Source organism: Acinonyx jubatus, chromosome A1 (genome assembly GCF_027475565.1).
Source record: "Acinonyx jubatus isolate Ajub_Pintada_27869175 chromosome A1, VMU_Ajub_asm_v1.0, whole genome shotgun sequence".
Lineage (NCBI taxonomy): Eukaryota > Metazoa > Chordata > Mammalia > Carnivora > Felidae > Acinonyx > Acinonyx jubatus.
The window spans coordinates 178271861-178298083 of NC_069380.1; the positions used below are offsets into that span (position 1 = coordinate 178271861).

At 39.7% G+C, this 26223-nt stretch overlaps 1 protein-coding gene across 1 annotated transcript in view; it reads right to left on the reverse strand.

Annotated features, from left to right (window-relative positions):
• The window catches only part of TENM2 (teneurin transmembrane protein 2), a 982382-nt gene that overhangs the window by 25358 nt on the left and 930801 nt on the right, over window positions 1–26223 (reverse strand). The window contains exons 26-27 of the mRNA XM_053222896.1: window positions 23906–24081; window positions 22184–22419 (exon numbers count right to left, since the gene is read on the reverse strand). Of these exons, the coding sequence (XP_053078871.1) occupies window positions 22184–22419; window positions 23906–24081 (412 nt within the window). The remainder of the gene's footprint in view (window positions 1–22183; window positions 22420–23905; window positions 24082–26223) is intronic.

Sequence of the window (26223 nt, forward strand, 5' to 3'; positions counted from 1 at the left end):
GTGGTTGTACCAATTTACATTCCCACCAACAGTGCACAAGAATACCCTCTCCTCCACATCCTTGCCAACACTTGCTATTTCTTATCTTTTTGATACTAGCCATTCTGACTGGTGATATCTGACTGCGGTTTTGATTTGCATTTCTCTGATTACTAGTAATGTTGAGCATCTTTTCATATGTCTGTTTCCCATCTGTAGTCTTCTTTGGAAAAATGTTTATTTAAGTCCTCTGCCCGTTTTGTAATTGGATTATTATTATTTTTTGGAGTTGTATAAATTCTGTATTTTAGATACTGGATATTAACCCCTTCTTGGCCATATCATTAGCAAATATCTTCTCCCATTCAGTAGGTTGTTTTTTTGCTTTGTTGCATTCCTTTGCTATGCAAAAGATTTTTATTTTTGTGTGGTCCAAATAGTTTATTTTTGCTTTTGTTTGCCCTGTCTAAGGAGGCATATACATACATATGTTTCCAAGGCTGTTGTCCACGAGGTGACTGTCTATGTTTTCTTTTAGGAGTTTTATAGTTTCAGGTTTCACATGTAGGTCTATAATTCATTTTGAGTTTCTTTTGTGTATGCTGTGAGAAAGTTATATTGTTTCACTATTTGTATGTAGCTGTCCAATTTTCCCAACACCATTTATTGATTAGACTGTCTTTTTCTCATTATATATTCTTGCCTCCTTTGTCACTGATTAATGGACTATATAAATGTGGGTTTATTTCTGGGCTCTCTATCCTGTTCCATTGATATTTTTGTGTCAGTACCATACTGTTTTGATCACTATAGGTTTGTATTTATATCTTGAAATCAAGGAGTGTGATACCTCTAGTTTTGTTCTTCCTCAAGGTAGCATTGGCTATTTGGGGTCTTGTGGTTCCACACTAATTTTAGTATTGTTTGTTTTATTTATGTGAAAAATGCTATTGGTATTTTGACAGGAATTGCATTGAATCTGTGGATTTAATTGGGTAGTATGGACATTTTAAGAATGTTACTTCTTCCAATCCATGAGCATGGTATATCTTTACATTTATTTGTGTCATCTCCAATTTCTTTCATCAGTGATTTACATTTTTTTAGAGTGTGGGTCTTTCAGTTCTTTGGTTAAATTTATCCCTAGGTATTTTATTCTTTTTGATGCAATTATAAATGGGATTGTTTTCTCAATTTCTCTCTGATACCTTGTTATTAGTATATAGAAATGAAACTGATTTCTGTATGGTAATTTAATATCCTGTGACTTCATTGAATTCCCCTATTCTAATATTTTTTTGGTGGAGTCTTTAGGGTTTTCTATACATAGTATCAGGACATCTGTGAATAGTGACAGATTTACTTCTTTCTTTCCAATTTGGATTTTCTTTATTGTCTAATAATTCTGGCTAGGACTTCCAATACTGTGTTGAATAAAAATGGCAAAAGTTAGCATCCTTTTCTTGTTTCTGATCTTAAAAGAAAAGTGTTTGGCTTTTCACCACTGAGTGTGATGTTGGCTGTGGGTCTGTCATATTCAACCTTTATTATGTGGAGGTACATTCCTTCTGTACTTACTTTGTTGACAGTTTTTATCGTAAATGGATGTTGAAATGCTTTGTTTGAATCTATTGAGATGACCATGATTTTTATCTTTCATATTGTTAATGTGGTGTGTCACATTGCTTGGTCTGCATATGTTGAACCATCCTTGCATCTTTGGAATAAATTCCACCTGATTGTGGTGTATGAACCTTTTAATATATTGTTGAATTTGGTTTGGTAATATTTTGTTGAGGTGTTTTGCATCTATGTTAATAGTGTGTGTGTATGTGGTGTGTGTATGTATTATATATATATATACATATAAATATGTACACATATCTATATACACATATATATATACATATATATACGTATATATATATATATACATACACACACACAAACACTCTGGTGTGTGTATGTACACACAAACACACACACACACACATAGTGTGTGATACAAAAATCAAAGTGATACCAAAATTAAAGATACCACACACACACACATATATATATAATATGCATTATTAATTTTATTATAATAATATGCATTATTAAATTTTGGTATATATGTGTGTGTGTGTGTGTGTGTGTGTGTGTGTGGCATCTTTGATTTTGGTATCAAGGTAGCGTTGGCTTCATAAATTCAGTTTGGAAGAACTCCTTTCTCTTCAATTTTGAGAAGGATAGGTACTAATTCTTCTTTAAATGTTTTTGGTGAATTCACCTTCGAAGCTGTCTGGTTCTGGACTTTGGCTTTTGTTTTGTTTAAAATTATGGGTTCGGGGTTCCTGGGTGACTCAGTCCGTTAAGCATCTGACTTCAGCTCAGCTTATGATCTCACAGTTGGTGAGTTCAAGACCCACATCAGGCTCTCTCTACTGTCAGCACTGAGCCCGCTTTGAGTCCTCTGTCTCCCTCTCTCTCTCTGCCCCTCCCCTGCTTTCTCTCTCTCTCTCTCCCCAAAATAAATAAACATTAAAAAGATTATGGATTCAGTTTCATTACCTCTAATCTGTCTATTCAAGTTTTCTATTTGTTCATGGTTTAGTCTCGGAAGGATGTTGGTTTCTAGGAACTTATTCATTTCTTCTAGCTTGTCCAAATTGTTGGCATATAATTGTTCATAGTAATCTCTGTTATCCTTCATATTTCTGTGGTGTTAGATGTAACTTTTCCTCATTCATTTCCTTTTTTATTTGGGCCTTCTTTTTTCCAAATGAGGCTGGCTAAAGGTTTATTGATTTGTTCATCTTTTCAAAGAACAAGCTTTTAGTTTCATTGATATTACTATTTTTAAGTTTCTATTGCATTTCTGTGCTGATCTTTATTATTTTCTTCCTTCTATTAACTTTGGGTTTTTTTTGTGCCTGTTATTTTCCCACTTCTTTAAGTCATAGATTGTTCATTTGGAATTTTTCTTGTTTCTTGAGGTAGGCCTGTATTGCCATAAACTTCTCTCTTAGAACTGCTTTTGCTGTGTCTCATGGATTTTGGAAAATTATGTTTCCATTTTTATTTGTCTCAAGGTGTTTTTAATTTCCTTTTCATTTCCTCATTGACCCACTGGTTGCTGAGTAACATGTTGCTTACTCCCCATGTTTTTGTGTTTTCCCCCATTTTTGTTCTGGTAAATGATTTCTAGTTTCATACAATTGTGATTGGAAGGTATGCTTGATACAATTTCAATCCTCTTGAATGTATTGAGACCTGTTTTGTGGCTCAACATGTGATCTATCCTGGAGAATACTCCATGTCCACTTGAAAATGATGTGTATTTTGTACTTTTTTTTTTATTCTGTACTTTTTTAAATGAAATGTTCTCTCTCTCTCTATATATATATAACTACATGTAACTATATATATAACTATACATATATGTAACTATATATATACATATATATACATATATATATATATATACATATATATAGTTATATATATATGACATTAAGTCTATCTGGTTTAATGTGCCATTTAAGACCAAAATTTCCTTATTAATTTTCTGTTTCCAAAATCTATTCATTGATGTAAGTGGGTTATTAAAATACCCTACTATTATTGGATTACTGTCATTTTCTCCTTTTATGTCCTGTTAATATTTATTTAGGTGCTCCTATTTTGGCTGTATAAACATTTATGAATGTTACATCTTTCGTGGATTGACTGCTGTATCATTACATCATGCTTTTTCGTCTTTTGTTACAGTCTTTGTTTTAAAGTCTATTTTGTATGAATAAAAAAATCTTTATTTTTTTTAGAGAAACCATTTATTTTTGAAGGCATGATCAAGCCATAATTTATAATTCTCAACTTAGAAAATCAGAAATTTCGGTGATCACAGCAAAACATGGACAGTTTTTACAAATTCTAACACATCTATGTGACAGAGTTGTGCCTCCAATAAGAAATCCTGCTTTTAAAGGACTTGAAATGGTGTAAGGAAACACATATGTGATATTAATCAAAAACAGGAATAAAATTAATTATATAGTGTGGTCTTTACCATGTAAAATATATGAATATGCATTATTAATTTTTGGTTTTTTAGCGGGAGAAATAAGAGCATGCAAACGACTCTTTTAAAAAGGCATTCTCTTTTTACGATAAATGTTAACCTTTTAAAGTAATTTTAATTTTTTTAATGTTTATTTATTTTTGAGACAGAGAGAGACAGAGCATGAATGGGGGAGGGTCAGAGAGAGAGGGAGACACAGAATCTGAAGCAGGCTCCAGGCTCTGAGCTGTCAGCACAGAGCCCGACGTGGGGCTTGAACTCACAGACCATGAGATCATCACCTGAGCCGAAGTCGGATGCTTAACCGACTGAGCCACCCAGGCGCCCCTTAAAGTAATTTTAAAGAACAATTTCTTATATCCTTCAATTTCCTGAAAGAACATTGTTCATATATATTTTTTTAAATATAATTTATTGTCAAGTCAGCTAACATACAGTGTATACAGTGGCTCTTCACTTCAGGAGTTGATTCCCATGATTCATCACTTACATACAACACCCAGTGCTCATCCCAACAAGTGCCTTCCTCAATGCTTATCCCCCATTTTCCCCTCTCTCCTGCCCTCCTTCCCCATCAACCCTTGGTTTGTTCTCTGTATTTAAAAGTCTCTTATTGTTTGCTTCCCTCTCTGTTTGAAACTCTCTTTTTCCCCTTCCCTTCCCCCCATGGTCTTCTGTTAAGTTTCTCAAATTCTACATATGAGTGAAAACATATGATATCTGTCTTTCTCTGACTGACTTATTCCCTTAGCAAAAAAGGGGGCGTCTCGGTGCCTTAGTCTGTTGAATGTGTGACTCTTGATTCTGGGTGGGGTCATGATCTCAGGGTCATGGAAACGAGCCCTGAATTGGGCTCTGCACTGAGCATGGAGCCTGCTTAAGATTCTCTCTCTCTCTCTCTCTCTCTCTCTCTCTCTCTGCCCCTCTCTCTTGCTCGTGTGCTCGCCTGCTCTCTAAAATTAAAAAAAGTCTATTTTGTCTGGTATAATTATATTGCTATTCCAGTTTCTTTTTGTTTCCATTTACATGGAATATCTTTTTCCAGCCCTTTACTTTCAGTCTGTGTTTGGCTTTAGGTCTAAAGTTAGTCTCTTGTAGGCAAGATATAGATGGGTCTTTTTTTTTTTAATGTTTGTTTGTTTATTTTGACAGACAGAGACTGTGAGTAGGGGAGGAGCAGAGAAAGAGGGAGAGAGAATCCTAAGCAGGCTCTGCACTGTCAGCACAGAGCCTGACATGGGACTCCATCCCACGAATCACAACATCATGACCTGAGCCAAAATCTAGACTTAGCCCCTCAACCAACTGAGCCACCCAGGCACCCCAGGTCTTGTTTATTATCCATTCAGCTACCCTCTGTATTTAAATTTTTTTTTTTTAACGTTTATTTATTTTTGAGACAGAGAGAGACAGAGCATGAACAGGGGAGGGGCAGAGAGAGAGGGAGACACAGAATCTGAAACAGGCTCCAGGCTCTGAGCTGTCAGCACAGAGCCCGACGCGGGGCTTGAACTCACGGACCATGAGATCATGACCTGAGCCGAAGTCGGACGCTTAACCGACTGAGCCACCCAGGTGCCCCTACCCTCTGTATTTTAATTGGAGTATTTATTCATTTACATTTAAAGTAATTATCGATATTTACTTATTGCCATTTTGTTAATTGTTTTCTCATTGTTTTTGTATTCTCTTGGTCTCTTCCTTTGAAATTTGATGGTTTTCTTTAGTGTTATGTTTGGGTTTTTTTCTCTTTATTTTTTTTTAATTTTTTTTTAAAATGTTTATTTATTTCTGAGACAGAGAGAGACAGAGCATGAGTGGGGAGGGGCAGAGAGAGAGGGAGACACAGAATGTGAAGCAGGCTCCAGGCTCTGAGCTGTCAGCACAGAGCCTGATGCGGGGCTTGAACCCACAAACCATGAGATCATGACCTGAGCCGAAGTCAGTTGCTCAACTGACTGAGCCACCCAGGCACCCCTATTTTTTTTGTATATGTATTGTAGGATTTTGTTTTGTGGTCACCATGATGTTCATATATATTTACATATATATGGTATATTTACATATATGCATAGCATACTTACACATATATGTCTGTTTTAAGCTGATAGTTTTTTAAGTCTGAACACATTTTAAAAGCACTTTTTAATGCCCTCCCCCATTTTATATTTTGATGTCTTATTTTACATATTTTTATTTTGTGTATACACCTTAACTACTTATTATAGTTGTTAATACTACTTTTGTCTTTTAACTTTCATACTCACTCTTTAAGTGGCCAATTTACTGCTTTTACTGTATTTGCCTTTACCAGTGGGATTTTTTTTTCTTTCATATTTTCTTAAAATTTCTAGTATGGTATTTTCCTTTAGGCTTAAAGAAGATCCTTTAATATTTCTTATAAGGCTGGTTTAGTGGTGATGAACTTTTTAGCTTTTGCTCTGCTGGTGAACGCTTTATCTCTCCTTCAATTCTGTAAGATAACCTTGCCAGGTAGAGCAAACCTTGTTTGCAAGTTTTTTCTTTTTAGCACTTTAAATATATCCTGTCACTCCTTCTGGCCTGCAAAATTTCTGCTGACAAATTTTCTTTTGCTGCCTTTAAGATTTTCTCTTTAACTTTTGCCATTTTAATTATAATATGTCCTGGTGTAGATCTCATTGAGTTTATCTTGTTTGGAACTTTCTGTCCTACATGGGCTTAGATGTCTGTTTTTCCCTCCACAGGTTAGGGAAGTTTTCAGTCATTATTTCTTCAACTAAATTTTCTGCCCCTTTCTCTTTTCCTTCTGGGACCCCTATAATAAATATCAATATGATCAATGCTGTTCTAGAGGTCCTTTAAACTATTCTCATTTTTTAAAATTCTTTTTTCCTTTTGCTGTTCTGATCAGGTGGTTTATACTATTCTGTCTTCCAGGTTGCTGATCTGTTCTGTACCATCTAATCTGCTGTTTAGTGTATTTTTCTAGTGTATTTTTCAGTTCAGTGACTGCATTCTCCAGCTCTGTGACTTCTGTTTGGTACTTTCTTGTATTTTGTAACTCTTTGTTGAAGTTCTCGTTGTATTCATCCTTCTTTATCCTGAGTTTAGTGAGCTCTTTATGACCATTACTTTGAACTCTTTATCAGGTAAATCACTTTTTTCTGTTTTTTCCATCTGAGGTTTTATCTTGTTCTTTTGTTTAAAATATAGTCCCTTGTCTCCTCATTTTGTTTGTGTGTTTCTTTTTATGAATTAGGTGGAACAGCCAGCTGTCCTAATCTTGAGAGTGGCCTTATGTAGAAATGTCCCCCTGTGTAAACAGTATGTGTCTGGCAGGATGGCTGGAGCTGGAGTGGATGCAGATCAGGGAATCCTGGGGTGCTCTGTGCTGGGGCTGCTCTGTTGAGACAGTTGAGCTGAAGCAGGCATGGGCTTGGGGGGTTTCAAGGGTTTTGCCTCTGGCTGTTCCCTAGTAGGATGGCTGTTTGCCTCTGGCTGTTCTCTAGTAGGATGGCATGGGCCAGAGTTCCCACAGTGTGCTGCATCAGTGTATAGGTCTTTCACCTCCTTGGTTAAATGTTTTCCTAATGATTTTATTCTTCGTGATGTAATTATAAATGGGCTTGTCTTCTTAATTTCTTTCTAATAGTTCATTATGTATAGAAACAAAACATATTTTTGTGTATTGATTTTTGTATATTGTAACATTTCTGAATTTGTTTTTGCTAACAGTTTTTGATGGAGTCTTTAGGGTTTTCTGTATTTAATATTATGTCATCTGAAGATAGTGACAGTTTTACTTCTTCCTTCCCAATTTGGATGTCTTTTATTTCTTCTTCTTGCCTAACTGCTCTGGCTAGGATTTTCAATACTATGTTGAATAAGAGGTGAAAATACAGGTTTGAAGGGATACATGGGATCCCTGTAACATGGGATACCCCAATGTTAATAGCATTATCAACAATACCCAAACTATGGAGATAGCCCAGATGTCCATTGACTGATCAGTGAATAAAGAGGTGGTATATACACAATGGAATATTACTCAGTCATCAAAAATCGGCATTTTCAAATGACACGGATGTAGCTAGAATATATTATGCTAAGTGAAATAAATCAATCAGAGATGGAAAAATACCATATGATTTCATTAATATGTGGAATTTAAGAAACAAAACAGATGAACACATGGGAAGGTGAGGGAAGAGGAGAGAGGGAAACAAACCACAAGAGACTCTTAATGATAGAGAACAAACTGAGAGTTGATGGAGGGAGGTGGGTGGGAGATGGGCTAAATGGGTGATGGATTTACATTAAGGAAGGCAATTGTTGTGATGATCACTGGGGGTTTTATGTAATTGATGAATCACTGAATTCTATTCCTGAAACCAATATTGCATTGTATGTTGGCTAACTAAAATTTAAATTAAAAAAAAAACCCAAAAAACACAAAGACACACACACACACAAAACAGAGGTGAGAGTAGGCATCTTTGTCTTATTTCTGATCTTGGAGGAAAGGCTTTCAGCTTTTCATCAATGCCTTTGATGTTAATTGTGGGCTTTTCATAAATGGCCTTTATTGTGTTGAAGAATGTTTCCTATGTACCTGCTTGGTTGAGAGTTTTTATCCTAAATGTTGAATTTTATCAAAAGCTTTTCTGCATCTATTGAGATAATCATATGATTTTTACCCTTAATTTTGTTAATAAAATGGGTCATAATGACTGATTTCCACATGTTGAAACATTTTTGTTTCCCTGGATAAAAAACCCCACTTGCTCATGGTGTATGACCCTTTATTATTGAATTTGGTTTGCTAATATTTTGTTGAGAAGTTTTACAACTATGTTCGTCAGGGATGTTGCCTGTAATTTTCTTTTCTTGTGGTGTCTTTATCTGGTTTTGGTATCAAGGTAATGCTGGCCTCATAAAATGAGTTTGGAAGAGTTTGCTCCTCTTCCATTTTTGGAAGAGTTTTAGAAGGGTAGATATTAATTCTTTGTATATCTGGTAGAATTCACCAGTGAAGCTGGACTTTTGTTTGTTGAGACTTTTTATTTTTAATCTTTTTTTTTAATGTTTATTTATTTTAGGGAGATGGGGGCAGAGAGAGAGGGAGACACAGAATCTGAAGCAGGCTCCAGGCTCTGAGCTGTCAGTACAGAGCCTGGTGTGGGGCTCGAACTCATGAAATGTGAGATCATGACTTGAGGCAAAGTTGGATGCTTAACGAACTAAGCCACCCAAGCACCCCAAGTTTTGGTGTTTCATTTTCATTTCTTTCAAGAAACTTTCTATTTCTCTTTTGAATTCTTCTTTGATTCGTTGATTGTTCAAAAGAGTGTTATTTAATTTCCATGTATTTGTGAATTTTCCAGTTTTCTTCCTATTACTGATTTCTGGTTTTATCTTATTGTGGTTGGAGAAGATGCCCTCTATGATTTCAAACTTCTTGAATTTTCTAAGACCTGTTTTGTGGCCCTACATATGGTCTATCCCCCCAAAATGTTCCATGTGCACTTGAGAAGAATGTGTATTCAGCTGTTGTTGGATAGAAGATTCTGTATATGTCTGTTAGGTCCATTTCGTCTATAATGTTGTTCAGATCCGCTGTTTCCTTATTGCTTCTCTGTATAGATGATTATTGAAAGTGGGGTATTAAAGTCCCCAACTATTACTGTATTGCTGTTTATTTCTCCTTTTAGTTCTGTTAGTTTTTCTTTTTATATATTTAGGCACTCCACTGTTGGGTAAATAAATATTTATAACTGTTATATCTTCTTGATGGATTGACTACTTTATTACTATATAATGATCTACTTGCCATCTTTCTACTATTTTTAGTTTAAAGTCTATTTTGTCTGATAGAAGTGTAGGGATTCCTGCATTTTTGTTGTTGTTGTTAATACATGTTTGAAATCTTTTTTTCATCTCTTCAGTCTCAATGTATATGTGTCTTTAAGCATAACATGAATCTCGTGTATACAGGATATTGCTGAATTTTGTTTTTAGCCATCCTGACATTCTATGACTTTTCATTGCAGAATTTGATGTGTTGATGGGTAGGACTTGCCATTTAAAAAATTGTTTTCTAGATGTTTTGTAGATCCGTTGTTATTTCTTATACTACTTTTTGGGGGAGTGCTTGTCTTTTGGTATAAGTATGCTTAGACTTCTTTAATATTTTCTTTTGTGTATTCACTATAGGTTTTTTCTCTTATTACCCTGAGGGCTACATAAATAATCTTCAAATTATTATAATGTATTTTAAACTGCTACAAACTTAACTTTAATAGAATTCCTAAACTTTATACCTTTACTTCTCTTTCTTGTCACATTTCAAGTTATTTATGTTATAGTTTACATATTTTTTTTTATTATGTAACTAATAGATTACTGTAGTTAGGGGTTGTTTTAAAACATTTAAAAAATATTTATTTTTGGGGGGGAGGGGCAGAGAGAGAGAAAGGAGAGAGAGAATCCCAAGTAGACTCCTCACTCAGTGTGGAGCCAGATGCAAGGGTTGAGCTCACAAACCATGAGATCATGACCTGAGCCGAAACTGAGAGTCAGACACATAACCAACTGAGCTACCCAGGTGTACTACATTTATTTTATAACTTTTAAACTAGAGTTGTGAATTAGATGCCACCATTAACATATTACAGAATCTAACATTGACTACATATTTACAATTAAAAGGAGTTTTATGCTTTCTTATTTTTTAAACATTTACTTTTAAGTACTCTCTATACCCAATGTGGGGCTCCAAGATCAAGAGTTGTATGCTTCATGGACTGAGCCAGCCAGGCACCCCTCTTTTTTTTTTAATATTAATTAGTATCCTTTTGTTTGCAGTTAAAGAACTCTGTTTAGCATTTCTTGTAAGGCAGGTGTAGTGGTGATTAACTTCCTCAGCTTTTGTTTGTTTAGGAAAGTCTGTGTTCCCTTGAAAGTAATCTCTACACCCAATGTGGGGCTCAAACTCATGACCTCAAGATCAAGAGTTGCACATTCTACTGACTGAGCCAGCCAGGCACCCCATGTATTTGACTTTTGACAATTTAATTATAATGTGTCTTGGTGTTGGCCTATTCAAAGTCAACTATTTGGGAGGTTTTGGGCCTCATGGATGTCCATTTCTTTCCCCAGGTTTGAGAAGTTTTCAGCCATTATTACTTCAAATATAGTTTCCCTTTCTCTTTGTCTTCTTCCTCTGGAATTCCCCTAATGCAGATATTGTTTCTTTTGAATATGTCTCATAAATTCTGTAGGCTTTCCCTACTCATTTTTATCCTTTTTTCTTTTTACTACTCTGGGTAATTTCAAATGTCCTATATTCCAGGTTATTGATTCTTCTGCATTATCAAGTCTGCCTTTGTAGCACTATACTGAACTCTTCAGTCACTATATTTTTCAGGTCTAGGATTTTTATGTTTTCTATTTTTTTTTAAGTTTATGTATTTTGAGAGAGACAGAGACAGCATAAGTGGGGGAGGGGCAGAGAGATGGAGAGAGAGAGGAGACAGAATCCCAAGCAAGCTCTGTGCTGCCAGCACAAAGCCCAATGTGGAGCTTGAACCCACGAAACTGCAAGATCATGACCTGAGTTGAAACCAAGAGTCGGATGCTTAACCGACTGAGTCACCCAGGTGCCTAGATGTTTTCTGTTTCTTTGTTGAACTTCTTATCTTGTTCATTAGTTTATTAGTTTCCTTTGGTGGTGTCATATTTACCTGATTTATTGTGATCCTTGATTCCTTGCATTTGTATCTGCACATTTGAGTAAGTGGTCTCGCCTTTAAGACTTCATAGATTTACTTTGGTAAAGACAGTTCTTCACTAGTTAGCCCAGTTTGGGTTTCTGGATATGTCTGATGGTAATGTCCTTGGGCGAGTGGGCCTTGCTTCAGGGTTAATTTCTGGGCAAGGCAACTACCTGAGCTTTGAAGTCAAGGGTGAAAACAAGCTGCAGTGGACTTCTGGCTTGGTTCCTTGTCCAGATGAAGCTGTAGGATGGGCTCTGTGGTTTCCTGGTTCTCTGGTCAGGCTTATTAGACTGTTGGGCCTGGGTACTGTATTTAATCAAAAAATGGGACCGTGAATTAGCTTCTCTGCCCTGGCAGGATAGCAGAATGGGATCTAGGTCCTTCACAGCTTATTGTTTAGGAATCCAAATCAGGGAAGAGTTTGCACTGAATTCCCTGTCTACACAGAGTCACTGTTTTTGTTCTGCAGAAGAGGAAAGCCAGGGGCTCTGCATTCTTTCCAAGTGCCACTGTAAGAAGGGCAATGCAGCTTCCTATGTGATACGGTTAGGTTCTGTGGTAGGGCAGGCTGAAAGCTGTATTCAGCAATAAGCAGGGCTATGAATTAGTTTCCTTGTCCACGTGCAGCAGCAGAACTAGTTCCAAAGCTTGTAAGACTCTGTGGTCTTGACTCAAGCCAACCCTTGCTCCAAGTTCCTTAGCTGAATAGGGCCACTGGCTTTGCTCTGTAGGCTATCAGCTTGTGTGCTTACCTCTCAGCTTGCTGAGAGGTATATAACCAGATTTCAGACATTGCCACCAGCCCCTCTGGCCAGTCAGGATGGGAAATCACATTCAGCAGTGGGTGTGGTTATGATTTAGCTCCCTTGCCTGGGTAGAGTAAAAGGGCCCACTCCAAGAACCTCCAAAATTTTCTGAATAGGTTTTCTGGTTGATAGTGGCCAGGAGCTATATTAAGCAGTGGGTGGGGCTGTGAACTAACTCCTCCTGTGTGGGCATACCCTCCTTGTCTGGTACTGGTTGTACTTTGGGGGTGATCAGCTCTGTCTGCCTTCCTCTTAGCTTTTCACTACTGGGCCATTCAGCTGCCAGGTGGTCTCACCAGCCCTCCCAGTCAGATGGGGCTGGGAGCCACACTCAACAGTGCATGGGGTTATGGTTCAGCTCTCCTGCCTGGGGAGGGGCTCCAGGGCCAGTGAAACTCCTCATTTGAGGACCTACATCAGGCAGATTTGCACCCTGCTGAGTTCCATGTTAAGATTGCACCAACAATTTGGTTCTGCAGATGAGCTGCTGGTTGGGAGTACTACTTGGGCTCTGTGGGTAAGAACTTGGTCTGCCAAGATTGGTGTGCTGGCTGTTGGCAAGCTTCTCCTTTTGTCTCTATCATAATCAGTTTCCTAGGGATCAAGCCCTGCAGATTCTCCTGTAGTCCTTGTAGGGCAAGACTGGAGTAGGAGCTTTCACAAAGTAACCCACAGGCTGTGTGTGTGTGTGTGTGTGTGTGTGTGTGGCTAGATGTCCCATCTGGTTCCCTTTCACCCCTGGAGGACCTGAAGGCTCAAGGGAGACCACTCTACATGGTGCGGCACTGGCCTTGGGGAGGGACAATGTGGTCAATATGTAGCTGTTCCTCTTAGCCTTCTAATCCAATCTGTCTTGGTCTCTGTGGTTCAGGGCAGTACTTCAGCCTCACCCCCATGTTCTAGGATTGTGTCAGTGGTGTCCTGTCCATTAAGTTATTTATTCTTGAGAGGGGGAGAGCGACTTACGTCATCATCTTGGTGATGTCATTCTGAGTTAGCTTTTGAAATGTGTAATTTCTATAAAAATGTGCAATCCTTCTAATAATTAAGTTTACTGGAAGCTGAGCCAAGGTGTTTAGGCCTGTTGAGTAATCAAGTATCTTTAATTACTAGGGTACCATTTGTGAAGAGGAGATGCCTTGGCTGTGGGGTGTGGGATGCGGGAGGGCTGGAAAGGCATGCTCAGTACTTCCTGGGCATCTGCCTCCAGTTTAGAGTGTGCAGGAGCTTTAATGTAGCCACACTGTTCTTTTATTCTGAATTAAATTACCCATCTAACAATATTTAAATTAACCTTGAGGCTTCCTGGAGAACATAAAAGTTATTTTGAATTATTTTCACTGCCAGGATCAGCACAATTCCCTTCCCAGTCAGCTTGGTAGGTATTCAGTGACAGAGAAACCAATTTTTAAATTAATACAATTTTGTGTTTGTAAGGAAGCCATTATTTTTAATTATCGGGCATTTTCCTCAGCCTGGCTTCCCCAGTTAATAAAACTCAGCTATTTAGCATGGTTTTTATTTTTGCAGAGGGCGGACTTTGGGAAGTAGTTTCCCCTGTGGAATCTCCCCCCAGAATGTTTTGATCTCACCAAGTATACGCCTGTCACAAGGAGGCTCGTAAAAAACCCTGAGAAAAGGAAACGCTGTCGTCAAAATGGCCCTGCTGGGCCTATAACCGGTGACTCTAACTTAGCTCGAGGGGCAATGACAGGAGCTGGTGATTTGAGAAACATGAAGGAGGAAATTAACACTGGGCTAGATCCCCTCCAGGAAATGGCACTGTTGCACGGCAGGAGAGGTTTCAGATAGACTTGCAGAGGAATACCTTGCCTGTTGTGTTTTGAGTGTGGGAAACCCCAAAAAGGTGAGGGGGGGGAGAGCTTTCCCATGCCTGGAGGCATTTAAAAGCCAATTTCCTGCCTTGGAGAGTTTAGGTATTCATCTACCCAGAGGAAAAGTGAGGCCAGGATGACATCTTCATTTCCTGTCTGGGTCAGTCCTCTGGGATTTATAAAGCAGCTCTCCCTAGTTGCCATACAAGACTCAATGCTACATTGGGATCAGTGCTTGTGCAGACAAAACAACTTGCTATAAATTTAATATTAGCTTAAATAATGCATAATTAGAGGGGTAAGCCTCTGCAAACACATTAAATAATGTATTCCCTAAGCAAACATTATTTTTGGATGGCTTGCTGTTTTGGATGATGGTGAGGTGGAAGGGTAGACCTGAATTTGAGCTTCAGTTTTAACTCTGCAGTTTTGACACTGATTGGCTTTGTCATTGCAAAGCAGTCTTGCACCTTGAATGCCTCAGTTTCCTTATCTGTAATGGCCTGTGAGCTGCTGGTGGGTAGGGACTTCCTTTTTCTTAGTGTCCATGTTATTTTTCAAAGTTCTTGGTACTCAGCAAACATTTGTGAATAAGAGGGTTGAATTAGACCCACCATAAGAACCATGGCAACTCTGACGATGTACAGTTCTAATACGGAAAACTGGGAAGAGAAAATGTGATCTCCAAATAACTGAAGGGCTTCATTCCAAAGAGCAATTAGAGTCATTCTGGGAGGGTCCCCAAATCTGGAATTAATAGAGGTTTCAGAGAGTGGATTTTCATGACGTTAACTTAAAATCCCATTTATCAATTCACTAAATATTTACTGAGCACCTACTATGTCCTTGTTACTGTGACCGGCACTTAGGATAGAGCAAGACAATTATGGCTCTTGCTCTCATGGAACTTACAGGTCAGAGGAGGGTAAAGACACATGAACCAACCATGAAAATATTAGTGCTGTAAGGAGAGTAAACACTGGGAAGGAGGGAAGGATACTTAGAACTGGGCACACAAGGACCTTTTCTTACAGGAAGTGCTGCCTCCGTGGGGGCTTGAAGGAGGAGTAAGACTTTACAGGTGAGGGCAGGAAAAGAGTTGAAGAGAATAGTCCAGGTGGGGAGGTCAGCAAGTGAAAGCCTGAGTAAGAAGCGAAGGTCCCACACTGGTAGACAACTTAGTTTCAGGTGCTGTGGGAATATTCTAGTAGAGGTGGGCGGTCTGTTGGCATGGATGTGGCAGAAAAGAGAGGCATCTGTATGTAGACTCAGCCCTGGCAGCCTGAACAGACTTGTACCTGTCACCTTTCAACCTGAACTTTCCAGAATGCAAGTATGTTTTTTCCTCCTAGCCTCTAAGGAGGACAGTAGGTAGTCCAGTCTGCAGATGAATGCTCCTTTGCACTCACCAATGTGTCAATCTGGGGAGGACTTGTGTATTTCTAAGATCCTTACCAGGGTCACTAAGGGTCTGTCCCTGTGACCTTGCCCCTACCTAGTTTGCTCCAGTCACGCTAGCTCTCTTGCTCAGGATATAAGCAACAGTTTCTTCTGCTTCAAGGCATTTGAACATGCTGATACACTGGCACAGGTTTGCCTCCCATCCCATGCCTGGAAAATCCTTATTCTTCAGTTCTCAGCTCAAGTGTCATTTTCTTTCTTTTGAAAAATATATTTATTTATTTTGAAAGAGAGCATGAGTGGGGAGATGGGCAGAGAGAGAAGGAAGAGAGAGATAGACTCCTAACCAGGCCCCACACTGTCAGCACAGAGCCTGACGTGGGGCTCTATTCCATGAACCGCAAGATCATAACCTGAGTGAAAATCAAGAATTGGACACTTAACCGACTGAGCCACCCAGGTGCCTCTCAAATGTAATTTTCTTAGTGTGGCCTAACCTAAATCAGATATTCCCTCTTATCTGCACCCTGTATTTTTCTTTATGGCACCCATCACAGTGTCTTTATATTATTTGTTCATTTATTCGATTATTAAATGTTTCCCTTTGCTAGGGCATGAGGGTCTTTTCACTCTTCCAGCACTCCATCCAAAAATAGGAAGTCACCCAAAAGTAATACTTGGTTGGGGAATACGTTGTTTAATGTGTTTGCAGAGGCTTGCCCTTCTAATTATATATTAAGTTGGTATTAAATTTATCACAAAGTCCTGTCTGCACAGGCACTACTCACATTGAGTCTTGTCTCTTTGGTTCACCAATATACACTGAGTGCCTAGTACAGTGCCAAAACTCAGATGTTTGGAATATAAAATATTGGTGCAGGATGAAAGCACTGTGGCAGGAAGGGGCTGGTAAAACTCAGGCTTTCATGATAACTGTGAGTGTTAACAGAGCTGCTTGAGTGGGCTCCATGCAGAATTGCATTCACAAGCATGTGTCTGCATGCACAGTTGCCTCCCATCTCAGTCCTATGTCACTGTCATTTGGCACAAAGGCAAAACTAACACAAGCCAGTGTATAATTACAATGTCATATTAATCACATGAAAACCAAAAACAAAATTACTAACTCCCACCTCTTCTTGGGAAGAACACTAATACCACTATCATGATGGAAGATGATCTTAGAAGTGATTTTTCTTTTGTTCTGCTACCTACTCGTGTAGTTGTTTCTTGCTTCTACAGTCTCCCAGCAAATTGTAATCAGGAGGAAATATCCTAGAGGGTGGTTGTATGCTTCCTTTTCAGAGAGAATCATGCACTAAATCCATTTCAGGAAAAAGCTGAAGTTTTAATTCTCAGTAGAAGAGGAGGTTGGTTTCTGTTCTTCCAAAAAATCTAGAAAAAGACTTTCTGGTGGAGATGCATTAATAAACCCTCAGCGCCAGGAGTTTACCTTACGGATTAGGCTCTGGAGGGATGTAGAATATATTTGGTGTGTGTGTGTATGCGTGAGAGAGAGAGATATTTAACCTGCTATCTTCCTTATTTGGGTGTAGCACCCCATTTCTGTAAGGTTTCCTGTGTTTAGATGGTTTTACTGAGATGTCCATCACAAGATACATGTGTCCATGTGTGACCCAATCCTGGCCAATCATAGATCTGCATCTGTACCAGGTTAGACACCTGGGATTATTACCATTTTTTAAATATAAGTGCTGTGGGAGATCCTTTCCTCTGGGTTCAGTAAGCTAAGTTGATGTCAGCCTGAAGTCAATTTTGGCCAACTCTGCCTGAACCCTCAGTGTGGAGAGGTCATTGGTCTACCACGGGAGAAAATGAGGCCAACTGCCAAGAAAAATAATGCTGGATGAAGGGGGACCATGAGAAAGAGAGAAAAAGAGATATCAGCCTGATGACATCATTTGGGCCTTTGGGGACCCATTAGGCAAGACAATGAATGCCCCTTTTTTATTATGCTAGTTTGAGTGTACTTCCTGTCTTTTGCAGTGGAAAGATTCCTGACAGATATAGGGCAAATGTGTTGGTGAACTCATGCCTGCTTTGGGTGAAAGGTGGGGGGGGGGGGAGGGAATTCACACACTTCTAAGGAGGAGCCTTAAGGAGGCATGTCCTCACCTCTTCTTCATCTATTGTCTGAGTGCCTACCACATGGCACTTGTCACCAGGGATACAGTGGTGAGATGGTTCCTGTGCTCATGGAGCTTATAGATGCCCTGATACAACAGTTTCATGTGCTTTTGCAAGGCTGGGGAGAACAGAGAAACGAGTGTAGTGGAAAAGACTCTTTCAAATGAGATTACTTGGGACATCCTTAGGAGACATAATGAAAATTATTCTCACATTGAGTTTGGGCCAGGAAGAAGGGACTAGCACTCCAAATTTTGTCGAAGCATCATAAAGTTTTTGGTGGAAGGATGTGGTTCTTTGATGGTCTATATTTACCATCTTACATTAGACCAGCCTATATGGAAATGCTATTGACACATTACTCACCTAAGAGATGTTCCTGACTGGATTGCTGGGAGGAGGGCTACCTAGGTGGCTTAGAATTTCACTGGGCACTGGTCTATCATGGTAGCTTCACTGGAAATTTTGGTTTCTTCTGAATCCTAGGGAAGCTCAGAGCCTTGGGGCCTTGCGTAATTCAACTGGCCAGACTTCCAGGAGCTTGATAGTCCCTGGAAAGGTAAGTCTGTTGTTTTCAATGCTTGATACCCTCAGTTGCTGCACCATAGGTTCTCTGCAAATTCCCTGCTTTCCATGAAGGAGCAACACTTTCTTCCCTATTCCAAGAGTCAGGGCTGGGGCTGCCAGAATGCCACATGTCTGTCATGGGTTTCAGTTCCTAGCTTTTCTCCTTCACAAAGCCTGGTAGGCCACCTCACAAAGTCTAGACAGCCACTCAGTTTCCCAGTCCATATGACTAGGGAGAGGAACCCTCAAAAGGAGAGCATGATACAGCAACCCTGCTACTTGTCAAATCCTGTTAATTATGTGTGCTAAATCGCTCTCAGATCTTTCCTTCCCTCTTCTTTCTCTCTTTAGTGTTAGTGATTTGGTTCTTTGTTTGGATTACTGCAATTGCTTTTGTGCTGTCCCTGTCTTCCTATCTTGTCCCCTTCTGATCTATCATCCTCCACATCTAAGGAAGCCTGAGAGGTCTTTCTAAGACTACACATCCCAACACATCACTCTGCTAATCAAACCCTGGAACAGCTCCCCATAGTCCTCTTGATAAATGTCAGCCTAGCAAAATATGCTTTTCCATGTGCTGCCTCTGGCCAACTCATTTTTTTTTTTTTCCTGCACCACAATGTAACACATTCCCCTTCCCCATGGCCAGACTGAGTTAAGGTTTCCTGAAATGCTCTTCCCTTTTTGGACCTCTTTGTTGTCTCACAGGCAACACTGTTGGTCTCATCACTTCTTCCCTGTATCTTTGCCAGGCTAATTCCCACTGCTCTGCAGAACTGATTCCAACCTTTCTGTATGAGGTGGCAGAGAACCTGCTATGTGTTCACCTCTCTTGGTTTTTTTCTTCTTAGGCACCCAGAAAGACAACATTTCCTAGGCTTCTGTGCAGGTCAGTGGAAACGTTCTCACTAGGGTGGGTGGAAGTGATGTACACCATGTCCATCTCTGCTCATTCAGCCCCTTGTTCCTTCCAGAGCAACCTGAGAGGTCATTTGCTTACTGTGGCGGGGTCACAAGACAGCAAATGCCGTGAATCATCACTAGGTCAAGCTGCCTGCCTTATGTGGAAGGTGATGTGGTAAGCTCCTGAGATTTCAGGGCTTATTTATTATCTGGCCTCATCTCAGCCCCTCCTGACACAATGAACTATCCAGTGTTCCTTGTGACACTGCCTCTGTTACAGCTTACACCACACTGTTTACATTGGCCTCTCTACTAGATTGCAAGCTCTTTACTGGTGAGGATTTAGTTTTCTCTCACCTCCATAGTGCTTGGCATATAGTTGGCACTTAGCCCACATCTTTTTAAAAGAATTTATAATATTGGTTTAATTTGCAGCCCAAATGCAGAGGAGACTTAAATCAAGGAGAAAATTTTAAAAAATGTGTTAGTTATACACAGGAAAACAATTACAGCTATAAAATGTAATGTTCTCCTCTAAGAGTCCATTTGACGATGGAAGTCAAGACAGAGTGAAAAGAAATGTCAGGCCTGGAGGTAAGGAGAGAAGAAACTGCTTGCCTTGTGGGGGCCAACAGGTACCTGTGGTTCAGGGGCTGCAAACTTCCCTGCCCTGGGCTCATAAAGAATCTGACAAAAAGGACACTCCCCAGTTCTCTTGATCCACATCCTGCCTCACCTTTCCTTTACACCTTCTTGCAATTGCTTTGCTCTCCTGCAATTTCTAGGAGTTGCTTTTATTTCATTCACTAAACAATTTATGAATTGAATTAAAATAAATGAGATGCAAATAAATTCCAGGCTTTCTCCCTCATTTTCAAATTACATTTTCAGTCCACTCAACCTGTTATAATCTCATAGTGATTTTCATTTAAGAGAGCTAAATGGATATGTGATTATTGTTACAGGAACTAACACCAGACAATTAAATGTTGAGGTGTTGATAGATAAAGCTGTGTTTTGATTTGCATAAACATGATGCCAGCAAATCTAAACCTGGCAGAAATTCAGTTATAAGATTTGCGTGCCTAACTTCTGCTAATTACCACAAGTACCATTATTAAGATTTTTAATATTCAGTGTTGGGATTATAGCCATTTTATTTTAGGGCCACATTTATCTTTATTTGGAAAACTTAGTCAAAAAGCATAACTGATTTATCAGAGAAAAGGCACGATTACTACTTATAATCAACTTCTACAGTACAGCATATCAAAAATCAATTACACAGGCCTGAAATCCAGTCATTAAGGATTTAGCTACTAATCTCATTTCATTTTTTGTCTTTGGGAAGATAGTGCCGTTTGCAACTTTGCAGATACCAGCGTTGGAAGGAAAACATGGGAGACTGCTGATAACCTAATGTGAACAATGAAACTCCAGCTGGATGAAAGCAGAATCTTAATATGCAGTGGCCTGGCTCTGCATGGAGGTAACGTGGGCCGGGTGGATTTCAATCCAATAACAGGCAAAAGTTAAGCTGATGGTGACACTTCTACTCTTTTCCATTGTTTACTGTCTTCCTAGTGCTTATCTTAATCATAATTATTTTAGTTATTTATCACTGTATTCACTATCTGCCCTTCTTGTCCCTTTCCCCCATCCCTGACTGTAAGCTGCAGGAGGGTAGGCTTGATGTGTCATATAGATCTTCAGTGCCTGACAAGTGGTAGGTGTTTAGTGAATATGTGAATTTGGTGAAGACTGGGATCCCTGCCCCCCCCCCCCCCACCATGGGGAAAGAGGTTAGCATGATGTTAAAAATCAGTCAGATGAGTGAGTAGGGCAGGACCCCGATTATCTGGATGACTATGAATTTAAACAGGAAGCTATGGGGCTTGGTGGTTAAGAATACTGGCTAGTGAGCCAGACACAAATATGGAACTAGGACTGAGTCCTGGCTTTGCCATTTTCTAGCCATGGTGCCTTTGGACGGGTTATGTAGCTCCCAGAGCCTGTGTTTCTTTATCTGAAAAACAGGGATAACTATCCCCATGTGGTTGTTGAAAATAAGTAAAGCACTTAACTAATCCTCAATGAGTATTGTGTCTTTGTTTTTAAAAGAAGTAACTTTGGGGTCAGTTGCCTAGTCTGGGGAAGCTATGGTTTGTTAAAACTTTCTGCTTGGTTAGCTTGTTATTTCCTCTTGGGAAGCCTCCCCTTATCACCTTAGGCTGGGCAATCTCTCCTGCTCTGTGATTCCATCAGGCCCTGGATGTTCCTCTCACTTATCCCATTGGATTATCCTGCATCTATATATTCTACTGGACTGTTAACTCCTTGAGTGTAAAGAGTACATTATAAAATTTGTGTTCTTTCAGTATTCATCAAATTCCTCAGCACATAGTAGGCACTGGCACTTGGTGCTAAGTCGCTTGTCAAATTGGCCAAAGAGTGAAAGTTGAGAAAGAAGATGGCAAGTGTGACAAGAAGACTGAAGCTATCTCTAGCTAGAGCATAAGGTAAATCCCCACCTTGTTTTCTCCTAGGCAATGGAGAGGTTTTCCCAAAGGGACTGGGCTTCTATCTTCTGAGGGAAAGACTTTGTCTTTTCCAGGGAAGAAAGGAGTAATGGAGGCTTGGGACCTAGGAAATTTGCTCAGCTCCTGAGCAAAGGGTGTGTATCCCCTACCACTTTGTGGTGACAGATAGGGTGGAATCACTTACCCGGAGCTTCCTGCCAAAGATGGTGACTTTGCCTTTAATCTGTTCCTTTCTTAGGCGCCACTCAATGGAATTTAGGCCATTCTCCATGGGCAGGGAGATGTTGCAGCGCCCAATGGTGGGGGTGATGGTACCTGCTAGGACATGGGGCTCACTGTGGAAGCTGACACCCATTCCATTGGCATACATCACCCTCAGGGTACCGTTATTACAGAGCTGGTAGCTGTTCCGCACTTGATCTGGAGAAATGTAAGTGGGGGTGGGGATATGGAAAGAAATTATCCACTCTGTTAGTCATAAGAGAACAGAACCCCTATTTTTATAGGTTTCCATGGTACTTTGCAGCTGTCAGTCTAAGGCTGCCTTCAATTAGCACCCATACAATGTTAAGGTGAGTAGCAGAGATGCTACTGATCCATGGAAAGAAAAACATTATTAATATGTGGCACTCCAGAAATAATTATGCTGTGATATTTTTCTTTTACTCACTGAATACTATTAATAGTACCTTTAAAGATGTCTATGCCTACACAATTTGTGTCAATCAAATCCCTAATCTTTAACATATATGTTTTAAATGGTAAAAAAAAATGACTTAATTTTTCCCCCCTTTTGCCTACCACCTAACCTGAAGTTGATGGTCTAGCTACAGATCAGATCAGGAGAAAAAAAGCAACCTTCTTGCCCCTCATGCTTCTGCTGCTGACTCCACTATGATGCCACCTTTACTTAAGAGAACTCTGAAGAGATTCAAACAGCTTAAGGTAGACTGAGCTAGGGGGTGCTGATAACACGCGTTTATCTCCCCAAAGAGAATCTACACTAGTCAATCAGACTTCTGACCTTTTCCTTATCAAAAAGTTCCAGGAAGGAAATATGAGTCCAAAACTCCTTTTACAGATACGTTTCTTCCTGATTATTTGGGCAAAGGAGTCCAGCTGGGCTGGCCTCTGAGATGCTGACTTTTGGGATTGTGAGCAAATGTGTATCTGTCACTCCTGCAACTGCAGCCATCATGCAGAAAGACAGAATCTACATCATTAATCATTTGGCAGAGCAGAAATAGAGTCATTGAAACAGGCTCTGTCGTGGGATAATAGTGCAGAAATGTCACCATTTATCTACTGAGAGGACACTTTTATCCTCTGACAACGGGCTAGCCCACTGACATTATATCTTAATTAAAAGAAAAATTAATCTGCACAATTCCTTTTCTTGCCAGCTCTTGTGCTTGTCCTGGAATTTGTGTCATGTCAAACAGCAATAGTAACTATGGGGTGGTCAGAAACCTTTGTGATCCCAGTCTTGGCAAGAGATTGCTAAAGGCTTTGATTCCAGGACAATCAACTCAACAAACAAGTGGCACCAGAATGGAGCCAAAAAAGGAAGAGGTGAACCCAAGAGGATAAATAGCCTTTGAGAAGCTAACTCTGTGTGTTGGGTTAGTGGGGAGTGCTGATGATGGAGAGGTAAGAGCAAGTGGGTATGACAACTGACATTTTCAGATAAGTATGTAGACATTCCTAAATTCCTGGACATTTCGTTTAGTATAGATGACATTCTTCTGAATCTGATTAAGTCATTTTCTACAAGACTGACCTCTTGTAGAATTTGTTTTCTGTGGACACTTGAGTAAAATAGCAAGGTAATAGGTGTTCCACGGTTCTGGAGGTCCTCTCAGGCTTGCCTGGGGTCTGTGGGTGAGTTTAGTGGGCAGGGGCTTACCTTGTACCACCGTGTAGGAGGCCTCCACTGAAGACAGATTGGTAATGACAGTGACATCATCATCACGGTTGGAGTTCTCAATGTCAATGGTGATGGATTTCTCCATTTCCCGGTGCAGACTGGTCACCACCCCCGTGGGGCGTGTCACATTGGTCAGGCGGCCTTCGTGGTCATAGCTGGAAGACAGACACACTGGTTGGAAGCACAGTTACTCGAGCTGAAGGCTTTCCCACCACTCAGAACCTCACAAGGCCAGAGAGAGGTTGGAAGGTAGAATGGCTGGGTAGTGTATCACACAGAGGCTCCTTGTCACAATCAGCAAGACCTGGCATTGGAGACCATCTATGCTCATATAATTTCACCTCACTTGCCACCTCAAAGTCCTCTGGACAGTCAACCTAGGCCAAATATCACCTCCAGGACTTGGCTCAAGCACAGCAGGTCTGGCTGCCTATAACCCTTTCTCTGGTTTTATAGTCCCAAACTAACCACAGCTCCCCAAGCAGCTTTCTTAGACAGCTTTCCCAATGAATTACTTGACTTCACCCAAGTCTACGTATACCAGTGATCAAGTTCTGCTGCTAGAAAGTTGCCTGAAATTGGGCCCTTCTCCTTTATCTGTATGTCATTACTTTTTTCTTGAACTGTGGAATTGTTTTTTCTGCCTCCTTTAGCAAAAAGCCTTGCTATTCCACTTGGTGGAACATTTTCCCACTCTGAAAGTTTCATTGTAATCAGAAAGCTGGACCTTCCATATGCCCAAGTAAGAGACTCTTTTTAAGGTCTGAGCATAGAGGCCTTTGAGCTTTCCCAGATGATATCTGTTACTAGAGATATCTGTTACCAGAGAGGGGAGGAAGGTAGAGGAAAGAAGGTAGTTTGCTTAACCTTTAGGTGTGACTCCCTCTGGACTGGGGACAAAGGTGGTAAGTTCTCAGTGATGGAGACTGAAGCTTGTACAGCATATGAACAGAACCATTATGGCCTATCTGGCTTTGTTGCTTAGAACTACGGAAGCAAATATGGATGGAAAATGGATTCAGAAAGACAGTAAGTGATTTGAGAAAACATGATAAGAAATTTTTGCTTCCCAGGATGTTTGAAGGCAGAGAACAGAACCACATTAAGCTGGGTGGCCAGTTGGACAAAGGGAGGGAAGAGCTTTGAATGAAGGGCCCAGTGTTTGGCTCTACCCTCATCACTTGCCCAGGGCACTAGGCAATAGGTGGTACAGATATTACACTAACTGGACCACTATAGACACAGATGGGAGTCAGGCCCTCCAGGTCAAAGGGACTCCCTTTTGTCTTCTTATCTATTAAAGAAACTGCCTCTCAAAGATGTTATTTACTAATAGTGACAAATTTGTTAAATGATTAGGTAGATAGCTACCTATAAAGCCACAAAAATTGACGACAGTGATTTCTATCTATTGGAATGAAAAAATGTATATTATTGAGTGGAGTATAAAAATATATTCCACTGATAGTATAATGAGTATATATAGAAGAAATTGTCTTAAAATATAGACATCACAACATTAAGGGTGGTTTTTCTACCTGTGTTTGTATGTTCCCCTATTTTAGGAATTATTTCTAACCAATATGCCTGACTGTTAGGTTTTCTGATTAGAAACAAAAGGTATTTAAATGAAATAGTAAATGCCTAAGAGTTGTTTTTTTTAAAAGATAAAATTGACCAACCTTAAAAGACAAGAGTTCTCAAAAATCAGAGAGGTTACAACTGATATGACAAATACAAAAGATCATAACAGATTACTACCAAGGAGTTTCAATCAGTAATCAAAAGCGTTCCAACAAACAAAACTACAGGGCCAGATGGCTTCACTGGTGAATGCTACCAAACATTGAAAAACTTATTGATAGAAATCCTTCTCAAACTCTTGAAGGAACTATTCCAAACTCATTTTATGAGGCCAGCATTACCCTGCTACCAAGATAGGGGCACCACACAAAAAGAAAATGAATATCTCAGATGAATATAGATACTCCAACATATTCATATTTAAATCAAATACAGAAAATCATATTCAATAGTACATTGATAGATGTATTCCAGGGATGCAAGGGTGGTTCAACAGATGCATAAAAAGCATCTGACAAAATCCAACACCCATTAATGACAAAAACTCTCAACAAAGTGGGTATAGAGGGAATGTACCTCAAAGGTCATATATGACGGATCCACATACAACATCATACCCACTGGTGGGAAACTGAAATCTTTTCCTCTAAGATCAGGAACAAGACAGGACAACTAAGAAAATGAAATGCATCCAAATAAGACAGAAGTAAAAC